The sequence below is a fragment of the Miscanthus floridulus genome, chromosome 3, assembly GCF_019320115.1.
Source record: "Miscanthus floridulus cultivar M001 chromosome 3, ASM1932011v1, whole genome shotgun sequence".
NCBI lineage: Eukaryota > Viridiplantae > Streptophyta > Magnoliopsida > Poales > Poaceae > Miscanthus > Miscanthus floridulus.
In genome coordinates this window covers 34722550-34748475 of record NC_089582.1, presented here as the reverse complement: position 1 = coordinate 34748475, position 25926 = coordinate 34722550, and the positions used below count along the sequence as shown (strand labels likewise).

General features: G+C 44.0%; 2 protein-coding genes across 3 annotated transcripts; both read left to right on the top strand.

Annotated features, from left to right (window-relative positions):
* The first annotated feature begins 1477 nt into the window (after window positions 1-1477).
* Window positions 1478-5821, top strand: LOC136545430 (APETALA2-like protein 3). Of its 2 annotated transcripts, none has more exons than XM_066537449.1 (10): window positions 1478-2235; window positions 2367-2392; window positions 2498-2528; window positions 2623-2710; window positions 2808-2953; window positions 3387-3431; window positions 3535-3644; window positions 3729-3868; window positions 4365-4469; window positions 5230-5821. In XM_066537449.1, exons 1-10 carry the CDS (start codon window positions 1547-1549, stop codon window positions 5464-5466), a joined length of 1617 nt encoding a protein of 538 aa, XP_066393546.1. In that variant the 5' UTR covers window positions 1478-1546; the 3' UTR covers window positions 5467-5821. The 2 variants fall into 2 exon arrangements, with proteins under 2 accessions (XP_066393546.1, XP_066393547.1); XM_066537450.1 differs by having other exon boundaries at window positions 1480-2235; window positions 3732-3868; window positions 5230-5817.
* Window positions 5822-22545: 16724 nt separating this feature from the next.
* On the top strand, window positions 22546-25693 carry LOC136545429 (vacuolar protein sorting-associated protein 2 homolog 1). The gene is made up of 5 exons (XM_066537448.1): window positions 22546-22798; window positions 23337-23467; window positions 24106-24210; window positions 24555-24815; window positions 25374-25693. Exons 1-5 carry the CDS (start codon window positions 22762-22764, stop codon window positions 25509-25511), a joined length of 672 nt encoding a protein of 223 aa, XP_066393545.1. The 5' UTR covers window positions 22546-22761; the 3' UTR covers window positions 25512-25693.
* The last annotated feature ends 233 nt before the right edge of the window (window positions 25694-25926 follow it).

The following is a 25926-nucleotide window of genomic DNA, read 5'->3' as shown; positions in this document are numbered from 1 at the left end:
ATGTTGCCGTTAGAGCGTATTAGGGAAGATGGGCTTAGGTGCGGAACTCATGTTTATGGTCATCCTATATTTTATTTCACAAGTATAGCACCATTTATTTTTTCTATAATAGACCTATACTTAATTGTAAATTGGGTTGTCTCTCTGTAATTGGGTGGCTACTCGCTAGTCGGTATTGTATTTTTCCCTCATCTTAATAAAAAAATACATGCCAAGTAATGCTTGTGGAGAAAAACCAATAAGGATGTCATGAAAATATAGGAGTCCATCCAAGAATAACATAGAGCTTAACAACAAGATGAAAGTCAAATAATTATTTTTCTCAATATTGTAAGGATGGAAAATGGTAACATCTCAAACATAGAGGATTGCACAATTGAAAAACTAAACTAACATATGTACTCCTTTTGTCCTAAAAATATAAAGTATTGAAACATTTAAAATTTATCCCAAATTATAAGGTATTCTATGTGAATTAACTCTTCCAAAACACCAATCGCATGTGTACCTACCATAAGTATCGATCACCCAACTCAAAATATGGTAAACACAATATCTCTCTATAGTTAAGTGAGGCCTACATGTGTCATTTGGTTTACCCAATAATTTGTCCTAGAATCCTAGGATACCTTATTTTCTAGGGCGAAGGACGGAGTACCTATGATGAGTTTAAATGTGCGATGCGTGTTGGAGGAAGCATTGCTGCCTAATCAACACCACTCTAACATATGTAACTATGTCTTCTTTCCTTCTGGGTTACATGAAAAGTGAGACGTGAATGTATCAACACCACTCTAACATTTTGTGTAACTATGTCTTCTTTCCTTCTGGGTCACACGAAAAGAGAGACATGAATGTGAGAATGGAATGTGAAAGCACCAAGATGGAATTGCAATACTTACCAGGATAGATTATATATGTGTACCGAGCTCTCTAAAGGTCTAGCTTCAAATTTATTGACAACCGATTCCGGCTATCATAAATCAAAAGAGTTGCTACGCAAAAGTCGGAACATGTTTTCCTTTACTTCAAAATAAACCGAAGCACTTGTAATATCTAGGTGTAATCAGATAATGATGAAGAAGAAAGACCCTCCACCAAACGCTAACGGTAGCTCTACGTTGCAAACGGGCTCTCCGTTCCTCACCTTTCAGTTTGAATGTTGAAAAGACTCACAGTAAAACACTAACGGTAGCTCTACCTTACAAGTGAGCTCTCCGTTCCTCACTTTTGAATCTCTAATTGCAAAAGGTGTCCCTAAAATCACGGGGCATGTTTCATAACGTAACCAAGCGCCTCAAGGAGAATCGTTTTTTTTTTGTTGAAGTGGTAGAGCGTGGGGGTATCACTTTAACTCGCGAATGTGGTTTTTCTCATTTTATTCATATATAGGTAAGTATAAAATGATCACTCATAAGTCTACTAAAATTACCGTATAATGTGTGAGGGTTATAGGTACAGTGAAAATAAAACAGCGTGTGCGTAGCATTTCTTCCCCGGCTGAAGGCGTGGGTCTCGAGAGCTGCTTAAAAAGCTTTGCACAAAAATGGCTTCGCCTGCGATACCATTCGCCCCCCTCACGTCCCATCGCGCCGTTCCCTTTGTCTTGGGGTGTCCTCCCCCATGGCCACCGCCCCCGCCGCCTGCCCCTCCCGCACGGCCGCCGCGCCCCGACGCTGCTGCTGCTGCAGCTGCTAGACTGCTAGAGGAGGAGGCCGGGGCAGGCAGCTCGCGAGCTCGATCGCCTGCTGCCGGGCCCGAGCTGGAGTCGATGGTGCTGGATCTCAATGCCGAGTCGCCGACGGCCGGGTCGGCCTCGGCCACCTCGAGCTCCAGCCTCGTCGTGGGCGGGGGCTTCTTCCGGTTTGACCTGCTCGGAGGGACACCCGACGAGGAGGGTTGCTCGCCCTCGCCGACCATCGTGACGCGCCAGCTCTTCCCCTTGCCGTCGTACCCGGACGCTGCTGCTGCTGCAGCTCCCGCCGCCGCCTCGACGGCGTCGAACGGGTCGCCGCCGTCGGAGGCGGCCGGGGCATGGGCGCGCCACGCAGCGGATCTCGGGCCGCCGGCGCCGGCGCTGGCACAGGGGGCGGTGGTGCCTGCTGCGCCTTCGTCGCCCGCGGCTGTGTCTCCTGCCGCCGGGAAGAAGAGCCGGCGGGGGCCCAGGTCACGGAGCTCGCAGTACAGGGGCGTCACCTTCTACAGGAGGACCGGCCGCTGGGAGTCACACATCTGGTGAGCACTCTCGACTCTCGACGACCGCTCTCAGCCAATCATCATCTCTCAGCCGCTTAATCCGTTTTGTTCTCATTGGCGCTTGCTGCTTGCACTTAGTAACCACTCGTTTGTATCATCCAATTGTGCAGGGACTGTGGGAAGCAGGTCTACCTGGGTGAGCCCAAATTCTAGTTTCCCTGCTCAAGCTACTGCTAACTTTTAGTGTGCTTGCCTTGATTCTGTTGCGCTGGCGTTGTTTCTTTTTTTTTTCCCCTTCCAGGTGGATTTGATACTGCACACGCCGCAGCAAGGTTTGAACTTAGCACTGGTGCATTCAAATTTGACTGTCAGTGGAAGTTAATTTTGCTTGTTGATGTGCTGCGATTGTTGAATTGGATTGTGCAGGGCCTATGATCGCTCCGCGATCAAGTTCAGAGGCCTTGACGCCGACATCAACTTCCAGTTGAAGGACTATGAGGATGATTTGAAGCAGGTATGACATAGAAGATGTGTGATGCTGGGTTTTCCAGTTTTGAGTGCTTAGCTGTTGTGATTGATCCATCCTGATTGGTTAGTTTGTGCACTCTTAGATGAGGAATTGGACCAAGGAGGAATTTGTTCACATACTCCGACGTCAAAGCACTGGGTTTGCCAGGGGGAGCTCAAAGTACCGCGGTGTGACACTACACAAGTGTGGTCGGTGGGAAGCTCGGGTGGGTCAGCTTCTGGGAAAGAAGTAAGTAATCTTGATACCTAGGCACCTAGCTCTGGTGTAGTTATGGAGCACCTAACTCTGTTCGGATGAACTGCTTGAAGTGAACAGAACTTGGCAGTTACTATTGAGATGTAACGTAGGCACTCCATGGTTGTAGCTGCTGTAGGGTCAAAAAATGGCAAATATGAGTGGTACAGTAATGTATTGTAAGGAGCATGTTTATGCTTTCTTTAGCATTTCATCCTAACTGTTGACACTAAAAATGGGTTTCTTTAGCACAGCATCCTCGTGGCAATGCTAACTCTAAGTTATGTTAAAGGCCGCATTTCTCTAATCATGATTATTCTGGTAATAATACAGTGATTGAAAACTGCAATCCAAGTGCAGTATAAGTATGGCTAATAGCACCAAGTATCACTTTATAAATTTACTAAGAGATGATATTAATGTGCAGGTACATCTACCTTGGGCTGTTTGACAGTGAAATCGAAGCAGCAAGGTTCAGTTAGTAGTATTGTGCACTTCTTTTTTATTTTTTGTATATTTATGGATGCTAAAAACTAAAACCCTCACACACTTCGATCTCTTTGTTGACTCTGTAGAGCGTATGACAGGGCAGCCATTCGCTTCAACGGACCGGATGCTGTAACTAATTTTGATTCTAGTTCCTATGATGGAGATGTCCCACTTCCACCTGCAATCGAGAAAGATGGTACAATTGGAATACTGTATTTAGTTTTATCTGGTGTCCACTAGACGATCCTCTACAAATCTTACTGGGGATAATTTTTCTCAGCAGTGGTTGATGGGGACATCCTTGATCTGAATTTGAGGATTTCACAACCTAATGTGCATGATCTCAAAGGTGATGGTACCCTGACTGGTTTTGGATTAAGTTGTAATTCTCCTGAGGCTTCAAGCTCCATTGCTTCTCAGGTAAATACATTACAATTTTATGCTACACCTATACTATTCTTTTCAATTTCTCAATTGTTAATACCAGTTAAATGAGTATTTTCTAGCTAAATTTTTTTAGTAGCTTCTATAACATAAGTTTTCAGTATTTACATGTGAACTGTTGTACACATTTGGCCATTTTGGCAACCCTGCTTAACACTTGCAAAACATAAGCTTGCCGTGGACCTATTATATTCTTGACCTAAACTCCAAATCAAAGAATATGTGTTCTCTGTTTTGCCCTGTTCATAAAAGACACAAAAAGTTGTTAAGAAAACCTACAACTTGAAGAGTTCTGCTAGCAATTTGGTACGTTTATTACGTGCATAACGCCTAAGACAGATACTTCCAAGTCATAAAGCTCAGTTTTCCAAGTCGTAAAGCTCAGTTTCTTTGGTTCCAATTGTGCTAGCTGAGGTATGAATTCATAAATCTGGTATTGAACTTACTGGATCTTTTTTGTTTGCTGTTGTAGCCAATAAGCCCTCAGTGGCTTGTGCATCCTCACAGCACACCGATGCAACCCCAGCATCCACATTTGTATGCGGCTCCTTGTCCAGGCTTCTTTGTGAACCTCAGGGTAACTCTTACACCATTCTTCTTGTGTTCTGTCAATTGTCATCACAAGTCTAGTTATAATTACCATTGACTTTCGAATGGACAATTTTCAAGCACGCACATGAATATTGCTAAAGTTATGTAGAACTTTGCTTATATTTTCCTTGTGCAACCTTTGATATCCATAACATAACTCAATATATATGTTTATGTTGTTTCCTTGATGTTTAGTTTTTTCTCCTACTACATACATATTTGTTCCTCCAAATAGTATGCATTCTTGAGGGATGTATTTGTGCCTGTAAATAGTGTACAGTATACGAGTAGTTGTGGATACTTTTTGGCTCATTACCTTATAATCCGCACTATTCAGCTTGTTTTTTTAGCCGGAACAGTATTTTTCTCTCACAACAATTCAGCCAGAACAGTATTTTTCAGCCAATTCAGCCAAGTTTCAGCAAGCCGAACGGGGCCTGTTTTCCTGCAACTTTGCATGAGCCATAGTAGCTGTCAAACATTTTACATGTCGTGGTAGTACTACATGAATGCTCACCTATATACTACTACAGTAGTACTAGTATATCTGCTCGAGCCTGCTCTGCTTACATAGCTGCTGCCCAGCCCAGCCCAGCTTTGCAGGAAGAACAATTGAAAACCATAAAACTAATGGTAGCTGATGCAAACCGTAAACCATAAAGCTTAGCTGGCTGTGACTGTGAGCCTAAGCAAAAAGATTCACCACTGACTGACGCATCTCGTCCTATGTATGGCAACTACTGCAGGAGGCGCCTATGCCTATGGAGGAGAAACGGGCAGAGCCGGCGTTCCCCGCTTGGGCATGGCAAATGCAGGGCTCCCCTGCCCCATTTCTCCATGCCACTGCAGCATCATCAGGATTCTCTACCGCCACCGGCGTGGACGCGGCCACAGGGGCCCGCAGCGTGCAGCTGCCGCCGTCCGGTGGCCCCCGGCTGTTGTTCTCCGGCTACCAGCAGCCTCGCTTCCCCCCAACCGCCTGACAGACCCCAACCGTCCTGTTGAGTTGGAGAGTGGAGACGGCGTTCATGATTCTATCGTCGAAACTCTGGCGCTCATGATTCGTTCGTTTTGATGGCCAAGTAGCCAACTGATGGAGTATTTATTTATGACGATGATTTTTGATACAATACTCTGGCTGAGTGACCACTGAGCAGCCAGCCTTGGCACTGGAACAGAGTTGCTGTGAACAGAAGTGGTGGGTGGTGGGGCCAACCCAAGGCCAATCGGCTAGCCTGGGCCGGGCCTATCAGCCAACGCCTTTTCCTCGCTATCCAGCAACTATTCCTTTGCCTGCCCGCCATGGCGCCATTGCTCTCTCTCAGCTCGCAGTGGCTGCTCAGTGCTCAGTGCTCAGTGGCCTGGCCACTGTGCCACTGTTACTTCTGGGTTCTGGCACAGCTTCTGATTACTGATCGATCCCCCGGTCCCACACACGGTGTGTGTGCCATGTCGCTGTCACCTTCCCCTGCCCGTGCTGGGGCTTTGGCCTGCCAGTGCGGCAGTGCCGTGCCCATGCACCAGCACAGCACCGGTGCAATGCCACTTCCAGAGCAGGGGGTTGGGTTGGTTGGCTGCTCTTTCTGGCGATCTCTCTGTCTCTGTGCTTCTGATGCCGTTTCGGGAGCGGTGCCCGGTGGACGCCGATACGATACGAATACGATAGGCCATACCACTACTACCACTACTACCATTGCACGTTGTGTATGGATGGCCATTGGCCGCCTGCGCTGCCTTTCTCTGGATAGGGTAGTTATTAAAGTTTTTTTTACAACAAGCATCTTTATATCAGGCTGTGTTTAGTTCCTAAAAAGTTTTTCAAAAAGTGCTACAGTAGTTATCACATCGAATCTTGCGATACGTGTATGGAACATTAAATGTAGACGAAAAAAAACTAATTACACAGTTTAGTTGGAAATCGTGAGACGAACGTTTTGAGCCTAATTAGTTCACGATTGAACATTAATTGTCAAATAAAAACGAAAGTGCTACACTAGTTAAATTCTCAAATTTTGCGAACTAAACACAGCCTCAGCAGCAACGCGCTGCAATGATAGATACAGAGTTTAGGTTTACAGACAGCAGAGCATTCATCACTGGACCGTGATGATGATGATCACCATTGGAGCATACAGTGTCACCGTCAGGCTGCTGGTTCCTTGTTTATTGGTCCGCTGGACTGCTTGCTCCTCCAGTCCTCCTTTTGGCGATGGTTGGATTCTTGGGTGTTTGTTTCTTCGTATGATTTGGGATGGGTCATGGCTGGCAAGTGGCAGTGGCAGCGTAAAGGGCTGCTGCCTGCTCAGGTTGGACTGGCTGGATGCCAATTTCTGTGGATGCTGATCGGGCACTCATCCTCCAGCAAAATAAATGCACGTCTCATATTTTTAATAAATTAAAATATCATTAAATTAGTAATGAAACAGATTTTTACAATATAGATATATAAGGAGATATAAATATTAATATATAATATATAAATCTGGTACAATTTTAAAACATCTAACTTCTTGGAAAACAAAGTGTGTACTTCCTCCGTCCTAAAATAAGTACACTTCTAGGACTTTGGTGAAGATAGCAATGCTAGTGAGAAATTACAAACATACCTCTAGAAAGATGCAATCATTATACTTTAGAAAGCGAGAAAGTAGAAAAAACAAATAAAGTTATGTTGTCTTATATGTAGATGTGTATTTATTTTAAGAAAAAAAATTGAACTATAGAAGTACATTTATTATGGGACGGAGGCAGTAATTGTTTTGAGCCGGAGTGAGTACTAATGTACTGAGTTGTGTAGCCAAGTGGTGGTCCAGGCTCTTGATGCTTGCCTTTCCTCAATTCATCTCTTGTGCTGTGAATGATCCAGTCCTTTGGCATTTTACTCGGCTACTACTGCAATCTTTACAATGGTGTTGATGCTTCTCGTCTAGGAAAGTAGGTGAGCTTTTACCCTTCTACCAAATCATTCCATACACTTCCTTCGATATAAAATGTGTGCACTCTAACATTAACGTGTAGTAATATCCGTACAAATATATTATATTAAAAACAATTACATGTTGTAACGTTTTTCAATAAAGGATATTGTAATACTATTTTTCTGTTGTCAGTTTATATGAAATTTTAGATATTAATAGTCAACGTTAAGAAAAGGTTTGACTAAGAAGTTATGATGGTATGATGTGGTTATGTCCACATCACTAAATTTTCGGAACACTATGCTCAGGCCTTTCAGGCAGCTCCCAATCCTAGGCCTCTAAAACTAAATGCCCGGAATACATGTCTGGATGAGACAACTTTGTCTAGACTCAAACCAAAGAGGCCTTAAATGTACTGCAACAAAATCCCACGTAAGGATGGCAACGGGGATATACCCGTCGGGTATCGCCGGAACGTTCTCTTCCCCGCTACGGAGAATTCATCTCGTCCCCATCCCCATTAACTGTCTCGGGTATAGATTCTTGCCCATCCCCATACCCGTCGGGTATCGGTCGGGTAACAGATACCCGACGGGTACTGCATACCCGATAAACAAGGACACTTGGGGTCGCAGCTTTGCAATCGGAGACGTTTCTTCTTCACCCGGGTATAAATGTCGGAGTCTCGGAGATGCCGAGGAGAAGGAGCGAGGTTGCGAGGAGGACGAGCAAAGGTGGCAGAGAGACCGAACTGAGGAAGCGAGAGGCACGAGCGCTCGTGAGACATGCGTGCTTGTGCTGCTGGCGGAGATGGTGAGGAAAAATTGAACGAGGGTTCCTAGAACACACAAACTATATATATGACTGTTCAGATTTGGACCAAAATACCTATGTTGAGTTTCTTTGGGCCTAATACTCGCATGACAGCTCAAATAGTCGGGTTCCCCAACGGGTAACGGGGACGGGTAAACAGGGAACGTTTCCGTACCCGCTATACCCGTCGGGTATGGATTCTTTCCCATTTAGATGCCCGCGGGTAAAGATATGATCACATCCCCATCCCCTAATGGATCAAATACCCGTTGGGTATCGGGTATCGGGGCCCCGTTGCCATCTTTAATCCCACGCCTCTCCGACCAAAAGCTTTTTTTTTTTTTGAAGAAAACAGGAGGGGCTTAGGCCCCTACTGTGAATTAATTAAAATTAAAAGGGTAAAAAGAGTACAGGGATTACAAAAAGATTCAGGAACAGCAGCATAGGAGGGACCTAGGGAACTCGAAAGGAACGGAAAAAACTCAGAAGGACTAAGTCTGGGATTGCTAGACTAAATTTTTGTATCCGTTGATGAATCTCAGGGAAGTATTTCTTCTTTGCTCTCCAGAGGATTAGAGCAAATTCATGCTTAAAAACTGCCTTGCACTGCTGGGGGGATTCTTCCACACCATTGAATATTTTGTTGTTTCTGCACTTCCAAATGGCCCAGCAACTGCTCGATGATCTGAAAAGGGTCAGAGCTTGACATTGGCTGTAGCTGGAGGGTTTCCCAGCAACTTATTGCAAATTGACAGCCAATGAAAAGATGAAAGACAGATTCTTCAACTTCTTCATTGCATAAAACACCGTTGTAGCTTGGGAGCTCCATATTTCTTCATTTCAGCAGTTCTCTAGTACTCAGTTGATCCTTCAACAGCAGCCAAAAAAAAAAAAACCTTGTGGTTGTTTTGGCAGGTCTTACACAGTTTTTTGAAGATCACATTACAAGACACGTGCCCACTAACAGCCTGTTCGGGAGACCGTATCGTATCGTGAATTATTTACTGCTGGCTGGTTTGGTGTGAGAGAAAAACACTGTTTCCGGCTGGAAATTTACGATCGTTTACGAGCAAGTGAACAGACTGATTTGTTTGTATGCCTGTTTTGAGGAGAATATGTTAGATCCCCAGATGTAGGTCCAGACATCATTGCCATTCTGAAGGGCAATGTTATTAAGGCCTTGTTTAGATTGCAAGTTTTTTCACTCTCTCTTCATCACATCAAATCTTTGGACACATACATGGAGTATTAAATGTAGATAAAAAAAATAACTAATTACGTAGTTTGATTATAAATTACGAGACGAATCTTTTGAACCTAGTTAGACCATGATTGGACAATAATTATCAAATACAAACGAAAGTGCTACAGTGCCAAATACTGATTCCTGACTCAATCTAAACAAGGCCTAAGGGTTTCATCGAATTCTCTGTATTGGGAATATGCTTCTTTCTGAAAAAGGTGGATGAAAGGCAGTATAGAAAGGAGTTATGGTTTTTATCGACAGCTATTGTTGGCGCATATCTCCCATCTATTCGAGAGGGGGATGCAAACTCAGACTAGGGGGCTTCATCTTCAACTCTAGCCCCTTCGCCTCTCTTCTATGTATCCAAAAATGAATTGTGGACTATAGTAGGGGCTTTAGGGCTTGCGGTGGGTAGGAGGTATCCAAAAAAAAGCTTGACAACTCAGTGCTGACTAGGCATGGGACGTAGCACCCGACATCAGCTCTTGACCCGGGACCAAATTGGCCTTTGCGGGGTGTAGTGTAGGGATACGGGTATTCGGGTTAGGCAAAACCAGTAGCTAGCTACTACGCTGTAGCCTGTAGCTGGGTGGAATGGCTCGCTAGAGGGACGATGAGGATTCCCATTTTGATAGATCGCACATCGCAGTCGGTTGGAGTTGGATGCATCGCCTTGTCTGTGTGCCGTCTGCCTGCTCCCGCCCGAAAGTACGTAGTACTCCTACTCGGTACAATACTACAGTAACAGCCGCCAACGGGCAGGCCATTGTAGAGGTAAGTAGCTGTGCTCTACAGTTGCCGTATCTGCGAGGCTGGCCGTTGTCCGCTGGATCGACGACGGACGCTGGTGTGCAGCGTTTAGCTCTGGGCTGGGCTTGCTCGGCTCTGCCGCCTTACGTAGTACGTACTGAGACACCCTAGCCCAGTCCCCCAGCCTACGGCAAATTAGCAGTGGGCCCAGTATCGACCGCCATCGCACATCAATGATTCTTTTCCCCCTTCTTTTCGATTCTATGTTCTATAGCACAACACGTGTTTGCTCAAAATAAAAGAATTTAGTAGATTATTACTCCCTTCACCGTGAAACACAATCGAGCAACTTCAGAACCAAATAAAGAGTCTGGCAAAATACTAACTCTCACTAATTAATTTCCCAAAAATGAGTCCTATTATATATTATTTGTTCGAAAAAAAGAAGATACGACTACCTTACGCGGCGGGCGGGCGCTCGTACAGGAAGCGACGCGCGCGCGCGTGGAACCTTGGTAGCGCGCGAATTATTACCGACCCGCAGCTGGCATGTCCACGCGCTTGTTTCTCCTTTCCCGTGTCTAGCCTTTACAGCCTTAAAATAGGCCCATTTTTTTGGCCGATAGACCGATTTTGATTCTACGAATTTTTTTATTTCTCTTTCGGGATAGCGGGTACGTGGGAGATGAAAAGGGCGGGGGGATGGCTTTACATCTATATAGATTCGAAAGTACTATTTTTCAAAATTCATACTATTTTATGTTTTATAATACTTTGTCTCGTACTAATGATTCAACCGATACTGAAAAATAAAAAAAAAATGGTACATAAAAACCATGCAAGGTTATCAGCATAAAACCTAGAAAAAAAAGTACATCTTATTTATCGAGATATATGTCTTTGCAGATAGCTAATATAAAAAGGACATGTGGCTTCCGTTTTCATATCTCGATAGTTATCATTAATACCCTGAAGCAAAAAACAAGGCAAAGTAAACATATTAAAATGCATGAAGTTATGTCAAACTTTATATTTTAAAAAAAAATATGAACACTACAAAATTGTAAAAGTTGATTCTAGACTCAGAATTTATAAAACCTTGAAGTATTATATTACAAACTTTGTGGCGCTAGATTCAAAACTTTGAACTATCACATTATAAACTTTGTACTGCTACTTTCAAACCTTTACCCTCAGAATCTATAAACTTTGAACTATCATATTACAAACTTTGTACTACTAGGTTCAAAAATTTGAACTATCAAATAATAAGCTTTGTACTGCTAGGTTCAAAACTTTACACTCAAAATTTATAAACTTTGAACTATTACATTATAAACTTTGTAGTGCTAAGTTCAAAACTTTACACTCATAAATTATAAACTTTGAACTATCATATTGTAAACTTTGAACTGCTAGGTTCAAAAATTTGAACTATCAGATCATAAGCTTTGTACAGCTAGTTTCAAAGCTTTACACTTAAAATTTATTAACTTTGAACTATCACATGACAAACTTTGTACTTCTTGGTTCAAAACTTTACACTTAGAAAATTATTATAACTTTGAACTAACATATAAAAAACTATGTACTGCTACGTTCAAAAATTTACACTCATAATTTCAAATGTTGAAGTATCACATTACAAACTTTGTACCGCTAGATTCAAAATTTTGAACTATCGTATTATAAACTTTATACTGCTAGGTTCAAAACTTTGCACTCAGAATTTATAAAACTTAATTACAAACTTTGTACTGCTAGTTCAAAACTTTAAACTATCACATTATAAATTTTGTACTGCTAGGTTCAAAACTTTACACTCAAAATCTATAAACTTTGAACTATCACATTACAAACTTTGTAGTAGTAGATTCAATACTTTGATCTATCACATTATAATCTTTGTAATGCTAGGTTCGAAACTTTTATCTATCACATTATAAACTTTGTATTACTAGGTTCAATACTTTACACTCAAAATTTATAAACTATTAACTATCACATTATAAACTTTGTACTGCTAGGTTAAAAACTTTGAACTATCACATTATATACTTTCTACTGCTAGGTTAAAAATTTGGGATTTAAAAACTCTACACCTAAATTCAGGAACTTTGTACTAGCTCATTTCAAAGTTTGTACTGAAATGCTATGAACTTTATACACCTGAAAATGAAACTTTGTAATTCGAGACTTTGCACTCCAAAATTTTGGAACTTTGTATTACTGCATTTGAAACTACATACTTCTAGGTGCAAAACTTTATAATCATGGTAATTGTGTGCTAATCAAACAGGTACTTGGCACTAATCAAAGCAAAATCATATATTAGCTCAGCGAATTGTGTTTCAGTTTCAAAAACTTATTTAGCTGCAGCAGATGTTCAGTGCCATGCTATGGACTAGCATCATCAAGGATCAACAAGAGATATTGTGGGGGATCCGGGTCGTCCTTAATTCTTATTAAAAACAGAACTAAATATATCAAAGACTACTTTGGACACTGCTACTTGACAGCCGTCCTGAAGATGAGACCAACAGCGAATAAGAACCTCATAGTAAAATTTCATGAAAAAAGAAAATGGGATAGGTAGATCGACTACACATAATTCTAGTTTCAAGCAGCTTGAGCCTTAACCAACACTAACTGAAAATATGACTGACATGCTACAATGAAATATAGCTTTACCACAATATGATGAGGATGAATCTGGCGAAACAAAAACAATTAATCATAACTTGCACCATTTATATGTAGACTAAACAGAAAACAAATGACTTGGCAGTAGAAACTCTATAAGAAACCAAACCAACCAACTACACTAGTCTGTACTATCAATAATAAATAATGCACCATGATCTGATAAGTTAATATGGACAGAACTCAACTCCAAACACTACATTCGACTTTGGTGAGATGCATGCTAGAACTGACACTAAAAAAGTCAAAAAAGAGTGAGCTAATTGAGATGTGAGCTTCAGACATGTCAAAAAACAACAGAAAATTTTACTTTTACAAAGAAAGTCTCAAAAACAAAACAAAAAAACTTTTAAGAAAGTCTGAAGGAAAGTCACATGATATTACCAGATCAACAAAGGCTGTATGCAAATTTAGCAACTATCCCAACGCCCAAACTTTACCCCCACTAAAAAGAAGACCCCTAAACTATGTACTTCAAAAACTTTGGACACCCAAACTATGCAACTTTTAACAATAACAATATTTATATCAGCAATTTGAAAAGTGTTAGATACCCTGGGCAAAAGTTTTTTGCAGTGAAAGCTAAAAAATTATATACAAAAAGTCAACAAATGACTTTGCTGCAGTTAACCATTTCTTCTGCAAACACAAGAATATACAGTTAATGATGGAGTGGAAAGATCACATATTTAAGAGATGAAATTGGTGTTAGTGTTGTCAACTCGTCATCAGGTGGAGTTCAAAGAAGAGAATTGATACAAGTCATGAAAAAACGTACCGTGCCTGCTTTTGCAGCATAAGATTCCACCCTCTCAGTCCCGGTGTCCTTGGAAGGTGAATCAGTGTCTTGTCCATTCCCACCATTCTCACCTCTGGCTTTGTTGAATATGATAGTAAATCCGTCTGCAGAAGCTGGATCATTGACATCCCATTCACCAAACTTTGGCAAGGGGCGGCCTCCTGGTAAAAGCACCATTATCCATGTTAAAAAGTAAATCTAGTTGTTATTTTGTAATCCGAGTCATAATACTAAAGCACTAGATCACATCATAAACTTGTGTCCAAGCAATTGCCATTATTACAAATTAGAAATACCAAGCTTGTGTTAGCATGCAAAATACATAATGTATGATTGTGTGACTGTGTGATCAAGTATAGTAAAACACAGGTTTCTGCAAGTAGATAAAATGCAGTCATGGTATAAAGGAGACCATTGAGGAAAAAACAGAAATATAAATCAAATATCATTCAAGAAGTTGGTGATGTGGTTCCACTAAATACGCAGGTGTCCTAATGAGGGGCAAATGCAGCTATTAATGACTTTATTCCATCATGTCCAGGCATCTTGACGCGGAGAATGATGATACATACAAAACAAAATATTCAGAAAACAGGAGAGGATATACTTGCAGTAATCGTGAATTTTGAATTCTGATTACATAGGAAGATTCAACTGCCATGCTGATATTTCCAGGCATGACAGCCCCTTAAAACAGGAATTAGGTACATACTTTATATGAAGCATAGGCTGCAAAATCATTATTTTATTATTTGTAACAGATAAATTGGTCGGTGAACTACAATACAAAAATGGGATGTGATCTATCAGTATCTTCCTAAAAGGAAAATCCATCATTATTCTATTATGAAACCAATAATCAAGTTCCACACTGTTCTGAGCAGTAATCGCCAAGCATGCTATTCAGATAAACACCAAGTCTCCAATGTAAGCTTTAGTAAGTAAAGTAGTTTTCTAAGTGTGCTATTAAGGCAATAGGCCTCTTGTGTGACCATTGGCCTCCATATGTGAATAATTCTGCATGTAGGAATGTCTCCGCATATTCATCAGTGACAGAAGTTGACTCCAAAGTCAACCTATCCATCTCCATCCATCTGGCTTCCAAACATGGCATAGCTTTAACACAATAATAAGATAATGCTAGATCAATAAAACTCCAGCTGATGGCACACGCCAGGAGCCCACGAGTAGCAGACAAAGAATTGAATGAAACCGCTTAGGCTAAATTTTCTGTTTCAGCATCTACACGGCAACAGTTAAAGGCTGGGCTGCTAATTGACTGTGTTGTAGTTGCAGTGAACCTTGCATCCTGTATCAATCTCGCTCATCGAATGCAAAGGAGCACTCGATCCCCTTTCACCTAGCCCACAGATCTAGGCGAATCAGCGGACGAAGGGCAGGCAGACGGGGCGGCGGCGCCTACCTGGAGGAGCTGGAGTCGTTGGAGGCGGTCGCCGGTGACGTCGATGTCCTCGCAGCGGCGCGGCCGGTAGTCGTGCCGCGGTAGGGTTTGGATCCTTCCTCCCGGTCCTCACTGTAGCCACCGGATCTCGACGGGTGCCGGACTCACCGGGCCCCTCGCTCCTCAGCTCTCGACTCGCTCGAATCCACCTCCGCCTCCGCCTGGAAACTGCCGCCCCAAATCGAGGCCGCGTCGGCGACGGGGGCCGCACCAGCGTCAACTAGGCTTTTGCCTCTGCATCGATGGGGAAGATCTGTTGGTGCCGCACGAATCGAGGCTGCGGCGACGTCGACGGAGCTTCGGCCTCCGTCTGGAAGAAGACGAAGCGCTTGAGGCGAGAGAAAGGGAAAAGAAAAGAAGACGAAATGGCCGATTTAGATGCGGGCGTGAAGACCAGAAGCGGAAAGTGCTGAGCGTGAAAAGAGACTGAACCCGAAAGGGAAAATTGGTCTCATAGCCTCGAAAGATCGCCGTATCCGAAAAATATCATCAAAATTTTGCCGCTTCATAAAATACCACTGAAACAGCGCAACGTCACCTGGATATAGCATTCTGTCACGTTTGGAACAAACGCCGTCGCCTCCGTCAAGCTCCTCACCTCGGACGCTGCTGACGAGCACTCCAGCGCCGACGCCGTACGCCGCCGGAGCTGCGCTCGCGGCTCACCGAAGCCACCTCCGCCGGAGCTGCGCCGCACGAGCTCGCGATTCCGCCCGCAGCAGCCAGACGCCGGAGCTTGCCGCCATGGGCACCAGGGCCTGCCAGTGCCCGCGGCTGCCACCCTGCTTATACGTAGCACAGTGCCATGCATGCGCGTATGTATACGTTCAAGCTAACAAGTGCACCTCGACGTGCAGGCAAAGGAGCTAGCAAGCTAACAAGTATGTATACGTTCAATCAAAGAAGCTAGCAACCATTTGCACCGGCTTATACGTAGCACAGTGCCATGCATGCGCGTAAATGCGCCTCGACGTGTAAATGGAAAATAGCTAGCAGGTGCCAGTCATGATAAGTATGAAACTGGCTGTAGGACGCGTGCGTACGCCGGTCCATGGTTTGTATATTTCTGCAAAGGCGTACATCAACAGGATGGTGTAGCCTGGCGCGACTCGATCGGTACGTGATCTGGCCGGAATATCCTAAAACCCTCGGTATATACGGCTAGCATGTACGGGATTTCCAGGCGACGTATGTCTATCGGCTGCAAATCGTTGAGTCAGATATATGTGCGTATATATCTTGTTCCTTCAAATTATTCAATAGCACTCCATCTTGCTAGGCCCGCATGTCATGCGCTGCATAGGAGAGATGCTAGTTGATCCCGGTGTTTGGATGGAATACAATCGCCATGTACACGTCCACGCAGCCAGCAAATATCTCAACTGGCCTTCTTGAAACTTGATCACGAAGGATAATTATCACGTGGAGATAAGTACGCAAGCTGCCAGCGCCGGATATCTCGCTCTGCTAACGAACTCCGGCGGCGCGTGCTTGTGGCCCAACAGGCCAGCTGCTACCCTAATTGCCTGCCTATATAAAGGAGCCTCAGGACCCCTGGAAGAGGCTAATCGCACTTTCCACCCACAAAGCAACTAGCGCCGCCGGGCTCTCCTGCCGCAAGCGCGTATTCGCAACCCGCCAACACCGACGTCCGGCCGCGAGGGAGCCCATCGGCGATCAGGCGTCTTCATCCAGAAGGCCGCCCGTTCGTGGAAACTGGCAGGCCCTGGCGCCCATGGCGGTAAGCTCCGGCGTCTGGCTGCTGCGGCGCAGCTCCGGCGGAGGTGGCTTCGGTGAGCCGCGAGCGCGGCTCCGGCGGCGTACGGCGTCGGCGCTGGAGTGCTCGTCAGCAGCGTCCGAGGCAAGGACACAGGCGCCGGGCGAGCTCCCTGGTACGAGGCCCTACGCCGCCGCCGGTGACTCCCTACACTGTCCTCATCCTCATCAACTACTATTTCCAAACGGAGGCGACGGCGTTTGTTCCAAACGTGACAGAATGCTATATTCAGGTGACGTTGCGTTGTTTCAGTGGTATTTTACGGAGCGACAAAGTTTTGATGGTATTTTTTGATACGGTGATCTTTCAATGCTATGAGACCAATTTTCCCAACCCGAAAATAGTAAGGGTGCGTTGGTGGCGCACGGGCGCTGTATAATAATTTGGGTAGGAAATAAGCTGTTGCATATTTTGCCCCCTCGTAAAAGGACGATCTAATAAACACATTGACCCTCAGAAAGGTGATGTGCTCGGAACGACTGTTAACGGCTCACTCGCTTCTGCTATTGCTCTATTTAGCTGCAGCTATCTCTCTTCCATTTCTTCTTTTTCGTTGTAGGTGGGGATTTTTTTTAAAAATTTAATATTTTCTGTAAATTAATTTTAAATTTAACACTGTTTTTTTTCTTCAAAACTAACACTTTTGGTCGTGCCTATTGTCATGGCGCGGCGAAACGTCTGTGCCGCGTGCATGCATGGTGGAGCGGCAGGAGGGTGACGTGGCGAAGACCGGGGCCGCTGACCGGTGACGTGGCAGGGTCTGCCGCGCCACCGATCTTGGCGCGGACCTAACGCGCCACGGCGCATGGCGTGGCAGGATCAGATAAATATCGCCCGCGAGCCGTCCCTGCCCCTGAGCCGCCCGCCTTGCCTCCTACCTGCCGCCCCTGCCCGAAGCACCATTGTCGCCGCGCCCGCAGCGCCTGCCGCCGCCGTGCCTGCACGCCGACCACCGCGCCTGCCCGGCTGCCCGCACGCCGCAGCAGAGCCCTGCCGGCCGGCCGCACGCGCCCGCACATGCCTGCCGCGCCCGCCCACTCCAGCCGTGCCACGAACGTCGACGCGTCACGGCCACCGGCCGCCTGCTCATATCAAGGTAGGCTATCTCGATTTCTTGTGTATTATGATTGTTATTTTAGTTAGGGTTAGTAATTTAGGATAGTTAGGTTAGTGAGTTTGTTAGGATTTGTTAGTGATTTAGGATAGTGATTCAGAATTTGTTAGTAATTTAGGATAGTTAAGGTTTGGTTAGGTAGTTAGGGTTTAGGTTACTGTTAGTTACGATTTAGGATTTAGGGATTGATTTTGGGTTTAGGTTAGGTAGTTTTGGTTAGGTAGTTAGGGTTTAAGTTACTGTTAGTTAGGAATTTGGGTTTAGGGATTGATTGTCGGTACTTAGTAGTGCATGATACAGCGATTTGGATGACTTGATGAAGTTTCGTCAAATGCTTATTTTTCTAGTGAAATTGTTTAATATGTCTGTTAATGTTACTTTGAATATATACATGTGTTTTCATATTGTGTTCGTATTGCATAATAAGTAGTTTAAATTTTGCAATGCTACATAATGTTAATTTGAATACTCTAACCCTTTGTTTATCAATTTGTAACAGGATGGCCCCTCCCACGCAGCACCCGTTGTATCCCATTCTTGAGGTGGAGTACGACGACCAGCACTGAGCACATATCTTGAGTGACATCGACGCACAGGTGGCCTTGCCTACTTTGAGGGCCCGTACGTACACCAGGGCGCACTAGTGGGACGAGCGTTACACGCCGTATATACGACGTGCCGGCTTCCTCGAGCTTGTCCGTGTTGTCAACTACGGTCTTTCGCCCCTTGATCCAGCACTACTTACTACAACTGTAGACAGGTGCGAGTGCTTTCTTTGTACGTAAACATTCTTATAACAAATTTGAGTCAACTAACAGTCGTTCTATTCTTATAATAGGTGGAGGCCTGAGACCCACACGTTCCACCTACCTTGTGGCGAGATGACCTTGACCATGCAGGACGTGAAGGCTATCTTTGGCCTTCGATTGGGAGGACTTCCAGTGATGGGTATAGTTGACAACGATCACTGGAGGGAGCTAGTAGCTCAGTTCACTGGTTTTCTTCCACCGAACGATGAGGTTTCAAAGAAAAATAAGTGAGCAATTCAAGCCTATTTAATACTTGCATTACTTTTCTATAGCCATCGGGTCTCATTTTCTTTGGTGAATTTTAGGAAAAGTTCCAGAGTTTCGTCGTCCTGGATCACAGAGCGCTTTGATTACTTAGACCCACAGGCTGAGGAGGCTCAGATCGACAGGTTCGCTAGAGTGTGGCTCTGGCACTTCCTTGGTGCTTTCCTCTTCCCAGACGCCTCGGGCAACACCACTAGCTGGATCTTTTTTGACATACTACGCCAGCCGTGGGAGGACATAGTGGCGTACAGCTGGGGCAGTGTAGTCCCGGCATGGATGTATCGACAGTTGTGTGTTGCCTGCCGTCGCACCTCAGGGTATGCGAACCTTGGGGGTTGCTCCTACCTACTTCAGGTTTGGTGTTGGGAACGATGGCCTATTGGGAGGTCCCTTAATACTGGTTTACCGATAAGTATTTCGGTTCAATATATTCTTCGAGGCAGTTACATATGATTAAATTATTAATTACTATTTTATTATCGTGTTCAATGCAGCAATGGAACGGATAGGATACACTCGCTACAGCTCTATATATCTGGACTGAAGCAGAGTTAGTTAGAGGGAATGCGAGGCGCAAGTACATGGAGTACACGGACGGTCTCGACGTCCTGACACAGCACCAGGTTACGCTCTCTTTACTATCATACATGTGTCTTGTTCGATGTACACTATATCACAATCTAACTCAATTACGAAGTGTTCAGGTGCAATGGTGTCCATGGGATGCTTTGGAGCTCGAGTACTATCTGAGTCCTGTCACTAGGGATGAGTTAGACGAGTATCGCTGCAACATCCCTCTTATTTTCTTCCACGTGGTCGAGATTCACTTGCCCATCAGGGTCTGCAGACAGTTTGGAAGAATGATAGGCTGCCCACCACCGCTTTACTCCACCAACCAAGAATTACATGGGTGTGTTATCGATTAATAAGAAAGCTACAATTTAGAGGTGTGTGTGGTACAACTAACATCGTTTTGTTGCAGGTATGACCGCAGAAAGAGGTATAAGACCAAGGATTGGCGCGTGACACACAACGCGCACATCCACTTGTGGTAGACCAGGGAATGGCATCCGGTCCATGCGGGTCCCTCACACGACCAGCACACCTTCGACGAGTACTTGCGGTGGCTTCACAGGTCTACGAGGACACATATCAAGCCCCCGTACACTGAGCAGACGATGGACGAGTACTCAGAGGAAGATGTGATCGAAGATGTGTATGACGTTGCCACTAGGGAGGACACACAACTACAGAGAGCCCCGCTTCAAAGATACGTGGTAAGATACTTAAATGGTACAATTTATTATCCATTTGGTATTAAATATGTGTACTAAAACTGTCTAGCCGTGTTTCTGTACCCAAGCGACATAATTGTCAAGGATGTCCAACGAAGCAGCGTTCCAGCTTCATGAGTCTAGAGGGCAGGGGCCAGTCGTTCTCGAGGCTTTTGTGGAGGTAAACATAAACTTGTTCGTTCCAAAAATATTTCTTTAGTGTATATGTGTTTGGGAAATGCACTAACTTTAATGTCTATTTATGCATAAGGTGAAGAATAGCTGCAGGAAGCTAGCTCAGAAGCTTAGCTACATGGACACTCCCGCTTGGGTGGAACCGCCACTCCTAGTGTGGTCGGGTGGCACGTCTTCAGCCTCTTTGAGAACACCAGCCGGCTCTTCTCAGCCGGTGACAGGTGCCACTTCCGCAATACGTACACTACCACATCATAGCGCTGGGAAGGACCCTGCAACCGAGGACGAGGAGGACGATGACGACGACCCCCTGGGCTTCCGTAGACAGCACGACTAGTGGGACGATTGGCCGCAGGACGAGATCGGCATGTCTCAGCTAGGTGGTGCCCCGCTTGGTACTCAAGGAGCCTCATAGGTACTAACAAAAAAGTAGTTTCTTTAAATACGTAGGCTCCATAAACTAACAATCATAAAGATTATAAGTAATCGTGCATATCATATACTTGCAGAGTATGAGCTGTACGCACCGGCAGCGTGACCACATCGACGTTGGCTACACTCTCAATGTGTTGCCAATAAATCCGAAGAGACAGAGGCGTCCGAGGGATCCTTACACTCCTGGGTCTTAGTTTTTTTGGTCGAACGAATATTGGCGTCCGAAACTTCTAGACTTAGTTGGTTATGTTATGTTGAACTTATGTCAAACTAATAAAAATGTTATGTGGCAGCTTGTCAACTTGCGCACGGACTTCATTTATTTGCTTCATATTTGTTTCAATGCGTCGCGACAGCACTGTCGCGCGAGATTAAGTAGCAACTAGTTCGGGAACCGGCAGTCTCGGCGTATCTCAACGCCGGTGGCCGGCGTCTTGACCCCGATCCTGGTCATCGCCGCCACGAAATCGCCGAAGAAGGCACCCTGGTTAGATGTGTAGTAGTCGACCGTGCTGCGCGACCCCATGTCGGACTAGAGCACCTGGTCGGAGCCCACCGACGAGGGGTCGAGGAAGCCGGGGTCCATGGTCCATGGTCGTGTCGCTGCCGATCCTCATCGACAACAGCCGATCTTCTGTCTGCGTTCAAGTTCTGCCGCGCCATGCTCCGTGGCGCGTCAGTGCTGCGCCAAGATTGGTGGCGTGGCAGACCCTGCCACGTCACCGGTCAGCGGCCCCGGTCTTCGCCACGTCACCCTCCTGCCGCGCCACAGGCGTTTCGCCGCGCCATGACAATAGGCACGTCCAAAAGTGTTAGTTTTGAAAAAAATATTAGATTTAAAATTAGTTTAAAAAAGTGTTAAAATTAAAAAAAAATCCAGGTGGGCACACTAGACAATGTGGCAAGGACATGGCTCATGGCACTACTGTGAAAGCTATATATCCATATGGATCCCTCTTTTTTCCTGGTAGGTAATTAAAGGATTCGGTCTATTACTTTACAAACAAAATACAGAGATGGGACATTTAAAAAATAAGTGATGTCCTCCCTAACTTACTCCCTCCGTTCCAAAATAAACACACATCTCTCTGTTCCAAAATAAATACACATCTCTGTATTTTTTTCACCCAGAGGTCAGCCCTGGCTTAACACCGATGTTAAGTCTCAAAACAGGGCCATATATGGAAGTAAAGATAGCTTTCAGAACTTTAAAAATAAAAAGAGCCAATATTCGTTTTTTAGGGCCAAAGTGGAATTTTTTTTAGGGCCAAGGAAATAATTCTCTTAGAGAAAAAAACTGAACTCCAATATGACGCGTATGGAACCGTTTGGCCCATAGCCAAGCCTTTCCTAAACAACTAAATTGGGCTAGAGCGCTGCATGCTGTTAGTGGCCCATCAAATTAACCTGCCTCGTCTCAAGAAGCCCAAAAACATATTTTCCCCCTTTCCTTTTTCATCTTCTTTTTTATATTTTTTTTCTTTTCCAGTTTGGCATCAGAATCAGAAGAACTCCACCTTGCGGTGGCAGCAGCGACCGAAAAGAGGGGGGAGGGGAAGGGACGGTGACTCGGTGAGGCCGATCCAATCATCAATCCACTAGCGTCCCAGAGAGACGAAGGAAGATAGCCTAGGACTGACCCGATCGAGTTCCCGGTGGGACTTGCTCTCGAATCGCCCCAATCGAGACCCTAGTCGCCCCACGAACCGAGGATCCAAGATGAGTTTCCTGTTCGGGAAGCGGAAGACGCCCGCCGGTAAGACCTTCCTTCCAATCCTCCTGAAAGATTCGCTGTGAAATTTGGTCCGATTGCTTGGGAGGTCTAGCTGCGTGGCTTGTTGTCTCTATGTTGGATGATGATGAGGTGTTCCTTCGAGATTCATAGACCCCAACGATGTCTTGCGCTGGGCGAAACCATGGCCGAGCTTGGGAGGATTTCTTGGCACAGTCCGTTGCGTGTAATCTTAGAGTGGCACGAGCTCGGGATTTCAACGTAGGGTCTTCCGCAAGACTTTTTTTTTTTGCGTCTACCGCAAGACTTGTAATATGCTGAGTTGGGCTGGCAGCTACTGTTCTTTATTGGTTTAGATCTGTTCAAGCTTTCCACCTCTTTCGATTCTCGAATAAAATCAGCTTGTAATAAACTGGAATGGTTTTGAGGGACGATAAGTCACACATCTTTAATGTTTTCCTTTGAGGAAAACATCTTTCATGTCTCCATTCAATAAAGTCGGCCTTACATTTCCTACCTTCTGACTTATGGTTTTGCTGCTTATGGTTATTCCTTTCATCAGAGCTGTTAAGAGAAAACAAGAGAATGCTGGATCGATCCATCAGGGAGATTGAGCGAGAGAGGCAAGGATTGCAGGCCCAGGAGAAAAAGCTCATCACTGAGATCAAGAAAACAGCTAAAGAAGGCCAGATGGTATGAACTCTGGCATCTTTTGGAAGTTGGAAGTCATATTTTGATTCTGTTTCTGTTATTTTAGCCTGCTTGATATTTGCAATTGTTGGAAGTCATTTTTTTAAAAGAATTCCTTTTGGAGAATAGCTTATATTTCAATTAACCTTCGACCATGATGATATAATATTGTAGAAATCTTATGTATACAACAGTTACCGTGTGTGAGGGAACTGGTCATTTCAAGATATGTCCACCTATTTTCACTTTACCTGAAGACCTGTAAGTTTGGTTAATAGCCACAGTTTTTCCACAATGAAGTCAGGAAGACTTTTGGCTGGTTGGTTTGTTTGTTGACACACCAACTATGGCATATTACATTTTCTTAGACCCATGTGTTGCTTGTCATAGGTCTGTTATGTTCCCAAGCTTACAAGACTCATAGATAGATCTTTAGGGGTCTAAAACTTCTATTCTAAATTATATCAAGTATTTTATTTACTTCAATAGCCTAGCATTATTAACCTGGCAATTCTTGCTGTCAATGTCTTGCATCTTCAATTTACAACACATAAACGTACATGGAAGTTCTGTGTGCATTGTTAGAATTTCATTCACTTTGCATGTAGTGTTCGTGTTCTGACTTTTTGTTTCTGTTATAGGGAGCTGTCAAAGTAATGGCCAAAGATCTTATTCGTACACGGCATCAGATAACAAAGTTCTACCAACTTAAATCTCAGCTCCAAGGAGTTTCTCTAAGAGTTCAGGTAGCCATGTGTTTGCTCTTATCCTCTCTTTGTGTTGGTACCTTATAATCACCTTGTCAAATATTGCTATCATGCTACATTAAGTTACCCTAGTTTATGTTCCTCTAGTGACTTAACAGTGTAGTCTACTGTCATAAAAAAACAAGAGAGGTAAAAGCTCTTAATTTTTGCTGTCCCAAGTCCCATGTGCTTTCTATAGCATTATTTTTGTCCTGCTTTCTTGTTTTTTGCTGTAGGAAAAAACAGCTTTATGGTGAAGTCCATATTTTTTGTATGATTAATTAAATCTTGTATTGCATCCATTTTCCCTTCCCCTTAACATCGGATATGAGCAACTGCTGCAGACACTAAAATCAACTCAAGCTATGGGTGATGCCATGAAGGGTGTTACAAAGGCAATGGCTCAAATGAATAGGCAGCTAAATCTGCCAGGGTTGCAGAGGATAATGCAAGAGTTTGAACGACAGAACGAGAGGATGGAGATGGTGAGCGAAGTGATGGGAGATGCCATAGATGATGCTTTGGAAGGAGATGAGGAAGAAGAAGAAACTGAGGAGCTTGTGAATCAAGTACTTGATGAAATTGGCATTGATATCAACCAAGAGGTGATTACTGTAATAATTCTACAATGTTCACACGTAGTAATTCTTATTATTGTCTCATTTGCTCTTATCAGGTATTACCGTAATATTATTTTTTGTACCTAGTCTCATTGTTGCTATTTATTTTAGCTTTCAAAAAATTGTCTAATGTCAATTGTATGTTTTCATTTTTTTTATTAAACATGCTTTCATTGTTGACTTTGTTTTATACAAATGTTTTTTTATACAAATGTTATGTGTGCCACCTATATCAAAATATTTTATGATTTCCAAACATTGTGCTCTGTAGCATGATATATGTCCATGTTAAGAATAGCTCAACCATATATATTTTCTTTAGAAACTCATTACATCCAACATTGGATTAATCTAGAAATCATGCACACAAGGAAAGTTATAATTCTTGTAATGTAATGCTAAATATGACTTTTGAAAGTGTCGCCATGGCCAAGTGCTAGATCAGGATTGATGCTTAGGGGTCTGCATGGATAGGTGTCTGATTGGAGAATACTGCAGAGTGAGAAAACTTAGTATATATATAACCATATTTTGTATTTGCAGCTTGTCGGAGCTCCGTCGGCCGCCGTTGCTCAACCTGCTTCTGCGGGAAGGGTTGCCCAGGCCGAAAGTGCTGGGAACGCTGACAGTGGAATCGACGCCGATTTGCAGGCAAGGCTGGACAATCTGAGGAGAATGTAGTAGGCGCTACACTAGCAAAAGAGTAGCCAGCGCCTTCTAGCACTGTTTGCCTGCGAATGTGAATGTGAATGAATACCCAGTCAATCAAAGCAAAGTTTACATGCCAGTGTGTATGTTGAAATGAATCAAGTGTTCAATATGCCGGTAGTAATGACAAATGTTAATAAATATATATTTTATTACATGTATTGTCGTGTAAGCATGCATTTGGCATTGGCATTACACGAGCACAAGCATCGTTGATCATTCATAAGCATGAGCATCTCAAATTGTATCTCTAAGATTGCTTATATCACATGTGTTTATCACTAAATGTTTTACATATGCTAGGGTTTACATGTGACCAATGTATAAAATGCTTGTGGGACCTTAGGGGTATCTTAAACATGTTTATAATGTCATATGGAACAACTTT

Bases quoted from the DNA above. Each gene is read 5' to 3' on its own strand.
- LOC136545430 (XM_066537449.1), top strand. From the start codon at position 1,547: ATGGCTTCGCCTGCGATACCATTCGCCCCCCTCACGTCCCATCGCGCC. The intron at 2,236-2,366 runs GTGAGCACTCTC...CCAATTGTGCAG, and splicing joins CGCTGGGAGTCACACATCTG to GGACTGTGGGAAGCAGGTCT. The intron at 2,529-2,622 runs GTTTGAACTTAG...TGGATTGTGCAG, and splicing joins ACTGCACACGCCGCAGCAAG to GGCCTATGATCGCTCCGCGA.
- LOC136545429 (XM_066537448.1), top strand. From the start codon at position 22,762: ATGAGTTTCCTGTTCGGGAAGCGGAAGACGCCCGCCG. The intron at 23,468-24,105 runs GTATGAACTCTG...TTTCTGTTATAG, and splicing joins CAGCTAAAGAAGGCCAGATG to GGAGCTGTCAAAGTAATGGC. The intron at 24,816-25,373 runs GTGATTACTGTA...TTGTATTTGCAG, and splicing joins GCATTGATATCAACCAAGAG to CTTGTCGGAGCTCCGTCGGC.